General features: G+C 35.7%; 1 protein-coding gene across 5 annotated transcripts in view; it reads left to right on the top strand.

Moving 5' to 3' along the window:
* LOC107709754 (CAP-Gly domain-containing linker protein 2-like) overlaps positions 1–3,221 on the top strand; it is a 47,499-nt gene extending 44,278 nt beyond the window's left edge. For 4 of the 5 annotated variants that reach the window (XM_016514357.1, XM_016514360.1, XM_016514359.1 and 1 more), the window contains 4 exons: positions 181–340; positions 2,206–2,394; positions 2,523–2,585; positions 2,663–3,221. In XM_016514357.1, coding sequence (XP_016369843.1) covers positions 181–340; positions 2,206–2,394; positions 2,523–2,585; positions 2,663–2,674 — 424 coding nt within the window. In that variant the 3' untranslated portion in view covers positions 2,675–3,221. The remainder of the gene's footprint in view (positions 1–180; positions 341–2,205; positions 2,395–2,522; positions 2,586–2,662) is intronic. The other variant, XM_016514358.1, reaches the window with a different exon arrangement.
* The last annotated feature ends 987 nt before the right edge of the window (positions 3,222–4,208 follow it).

The following is a 4,208-nucleotide window of genomic DNA, read 5'->3' as shown; positions in this document are numbered from 1 at the left end:
TTTCAGGGTTGGAGCTGAACTCTGCAGGACTGCGGCTCTCTAGGACCGAACTTGCCTGCCCCTGGATTAGGTCAAGCGCACATTGCAATACCGAAGGATGTTGCCCTAATATATTAATTTTATGTTATTATTAATATTTTTATGCAATATTTTGTCTTTCTGTGTGTGTGTGCATATCAGGAGCCTGAATGAGCTTCGGGTGTTACTGCTGGAATCTCCGCGTCACTCTGCGGGAGTGGATCGGGACCTTGGCCGTGAAGTCCACAGAGCCGAGTGGAGGGTGAAGGAACAGAAACTACAGGACGACATCAAAACTCTGCGAGAGAAACTGTTGCTGCTGGTGAGATATATGAACAGAAACCTGCGACTACAGCCGTTGCTGCTGTTTTATGACACACATCTCATGTCATTGTTGACACATTTAAATTACATTTAACCTTTACTAACTTTACTAATCAAATTTTCCTCCCAGACACAAATATATGTATATACACGATTGTTGAAAACTGTTAAATTTGTTAAATTTTTGGATCACAAAGGCTGCAACGATTTAATCACAAGTACAGTAAAAACAGTAATATTAGGAAACATCATTACAATTTAAAATAGCTGGTTTCTATTTTAATGTTTTAAAATGTAATTTATTCCTGTGGTGGTAAAGCTGAATTTTCAGCATCGTTACTCCAGTCTTCAGTGTCACATGATCCTTCAGAAATCATTCTAATATGCTTATTTGCTGTTCAAGAAACATTTCTTCTTATCAATAGGGATGTAATGATATTATCAATATCGTGATATCGCGATAGCAAAACTGTCTCGATATTATCGTGGCCACATGATGATATGAAACTATAGGTCTTCTGGGCAAAAAGTGTTGATTTTTAAAATATATTTAAACTTCTTATTCTAACATTAAAGGTCTTTAAAGTTGTGTTTTGGGCCATTATGCTTTGGCACAGTATCTGTCAAACGAACTAAAACCGAAAGCACAATATGGTTTAATCCCTTCATCAAGTCTGTTTTTGCTGCGTGTTTTAAAGCGAAGTACACACATTGTTGAGGCGATCAGCTTGTGATCCTGTTTTCTGCGCCACAGAACGGCTCCGTTCACAGTGAATGAACGCACTGTGAACGCAGTGAACTTGTTTATTTCATGTGCTGCACGTGTTTAGGAACGCAACAGCCACCAGTTCTGCTTTATTTTCGCAGCAGATGATTACAGCATTTCACTAGATTTGTAGTGAGATGCGTTTTTGTAAGCCTGTTTTCACTGAAGCTGGAGTTTTCCTTCAAAATAAAAGCTCTATTGCCGTTTCTGTCAAAATAAAAGCTTAAAAGTGCAATATGCATTGCTGACAGCTAGTGGTTTAAATGCAGTCCAAATTCAAAATATCTCTTTCAAGTGTAGAAATTAAGAAAGAATTATTGTCATTTCCCTACTGTAGTGTAACGCAAAAATAATATACCAGTGAAATATTCATTTTAATTTACTGTATTTTACAGTGCAATTGTTTTACAATATTTGGCTATTACTGTCATAGGAATAAATAATATAAAATTGTTATTATTATTATATTCTAATTTGTTTGGCTTCCTAAAACACCAGTGTGAATGTAATTTAGAATGAGACAGTGTATCAGAAATAAAAAGAGGGTTGAGTCCCCTTAAAGTTCAGGTACAAGTCAATTCACTGACTTTTTTTCTGACTTAAGTTTTCTTAGTTAAGAACATGGTTTGGACTCTCAAAGTGCATTAGATAGAATAATTTAACTTTAAAATGTACAAAATTCTGATTTTTTCCAATTCTTCATTTGTCTTTTTTATTTCAAATATCGCAATAAACATCGTATCGTGGACTTCATATTGCGATATTATATCGTATCGTGACATTTTGATATCCTTACATCCCTAATTATCAATGTTGAAAACATTAATATACATAAACAGTTGTGCTGTTTAATATTTGAGGAAACTGATACTTTTTTTCATTTTGTGGTGGGGTCGGTGTGTTTATTTTATTTTATTTATTATATTAAGTCATGTAATAAATAATAGGATGTATTTTTTATGTATATCTCAAAGTAAAATAAGAAAGTTTATATATATATATATATATATATATATATGTATACAGAAGATGCTTTTATTATATAATACACTATTTTTGACTGTGACTGATACGTTCACTGATATATTGTGCATCAGGGTCGGGAGAGGTCATCTCCAGACCACCGTCGATACTCGATGATGGACCCATCTGCTTCAGACACAGAGGTGGCCCGTCTGCGTCAAAGGCTGCTGAACACAGAAGATGCCCTGAGGAACGCTCTGGAACACAACCAACACGTGGACCAGCTAGTGCAGGCCATGCGCACCCGACCGGACAAGAACCAGGTAAACAACAGACCGTTGGCAGTACCTCACCTCAACCTGCTACTGCTCCTGGCTATTTCTTCAATGGACACACTAACATAGTCCAGCAGTGTCACAAATATTGAAATGCTCTTCCTTTGTGTTCACAGGCACATGCTAGTGCTAATTCTGCAAATGGAATCCATCAAGAAGACACTTCCTTCACACAAGAGGTTAATAGATCTTTATTCGAAGAGGATTTAGAATCCTAACATTTCTGTATCATCCTAAACTCTGTTTCTCTGTCTAGGAAGAACACTGATGAGGGCTAAAACGGTTCTCAGATGTTTAGGGAAGAATGGAGGTGCATTGGGAAAGAATAAGCCAATTTGATGCCTAGACCTTTGGACTAATGCTTCACTGGACATCTTATTTTCTGTTTACAGTTAACACCAAAACAATGAAACCACGAATCGAAGAATATCTAAAATGATCCGAGATGCTATAAAAAGACATAACGGAAGTGGTTTTTAAGGTCAGTGGTACAACACGGACAAACTGACACACCGACCCTGTCGACTACCTCTGAGATGGACAATATTGTCTGACTTAACAAATGAGAGAATGTCGGTCAGGATACTTGAATCCTCGGAAAATCCAATACCCTGCTATACTCTCAGTTGGCTGTAACCGTTTGCAGTTTAGAAAACATTTTTGGCCTCAATTTATACCGTTTAACTTATTTGTCATCTATGCTTTTTAAAAATGGTATATTCAAAGAGATAAACTGGCCAACTTCCAGCATAAGGTTTGAATGTCTGGTCACTGTAGCAAACAAGTAAATAAACCAGACAGGCTCCCTTATTCCATTCCTGCTCATTTTTGTGTTGATTTTCTTCATAGAGACATCAATTTTAAGGTATGAATTATACAGTATTCCGCAACCATGTTCAACAGAATTAGCAAGTTAAGGTGCACCGTAAAGCTTCAAGAACCAGTATTACAGATTCAGTCAATATCAGTGCATACTTTTGTAATATTATAAAATATTAGCCGACAATGCCAACTCCCATCCTGTAGTTAATTTAAATGAACAATGAACCAACAGCTTTTGTTTCATTTGGAATCATTTGCTGAATCATTTCATTCTTTTAATTCATATTGGAGAATCTTTTCTTGACACTCTTAAGAGGAGGTACTACATGCACAAGTGACCATTTTTAGCTGAATTTAACAGTTTTGACTCTGAACTATTTTTCATTGCAATGACATTTTGCCCAAATGATAAAGCTGGATTTTCATTTGCCTTTTTAATGTTATCTTTACAACAAAAACAAAAAGTGCAAAAAAGCTTGTTAATTTACATGCACACAGCATTTTATGTAATATTTAAAGTAAAGAACCTTGCATTTTTTTGTTCATATCCAAGTAAGTATTTTGATAAAAGTAAAAGGATCAACTGTAGTACCTCCCCTTAAAAGATCAAGAAAGACTGTTTAGCATTTTCTCTCTGATCAGATTTCTCTGTCCATACACACCTTTGTAGTAACAAATCTGATGTTAAAACAGAAACAGTACAAAACATAACTGCAATCCCGTAAATCAGTGTCTGCTCAATGGTATTCCAGAATTGATTATCTCCTTTGAAAAACCATGTGGATGAAATACTGTGCAATTAGGTCATGTTTGTTCATTAGGCAACTTTATACTGATGTGATTGTCATTACAACCAGACAAGAATTTTCTTTTTCAAAAAGAATAGGGAAAATGATAGGGCTGGCCCCAAGTTTTGCAGTTGAAGTTGCTTTAGATTGCAGTTGGATTCAATAAAAATGCCTTTTATCTGTTGGGAAACA

Source organism: Sinocyclocheilus rhinocerous, unplaced genomic scaffold (genome assembly GCF_001515625.1).
Source record: "Sinocyclocheilus rhinocerous isolate Xijiao unplaced genomic scaffold, SAMN03320098_v1.1 scaffold896, whole genome shotgun sequence".
Lineage (NCBI taxonomy): Eukaryota > Metazoa > Chordata > Actinopteri > Cypriniformes > Cyprinidae > Sinocyclocheilus > Sinocyclocheilus rhinocerous.
The sequence above is the reverse complement of the archived record's forward strand: the minus strand, read 5'-3'. Positions and strand labels throughout refer to the sequence as shown.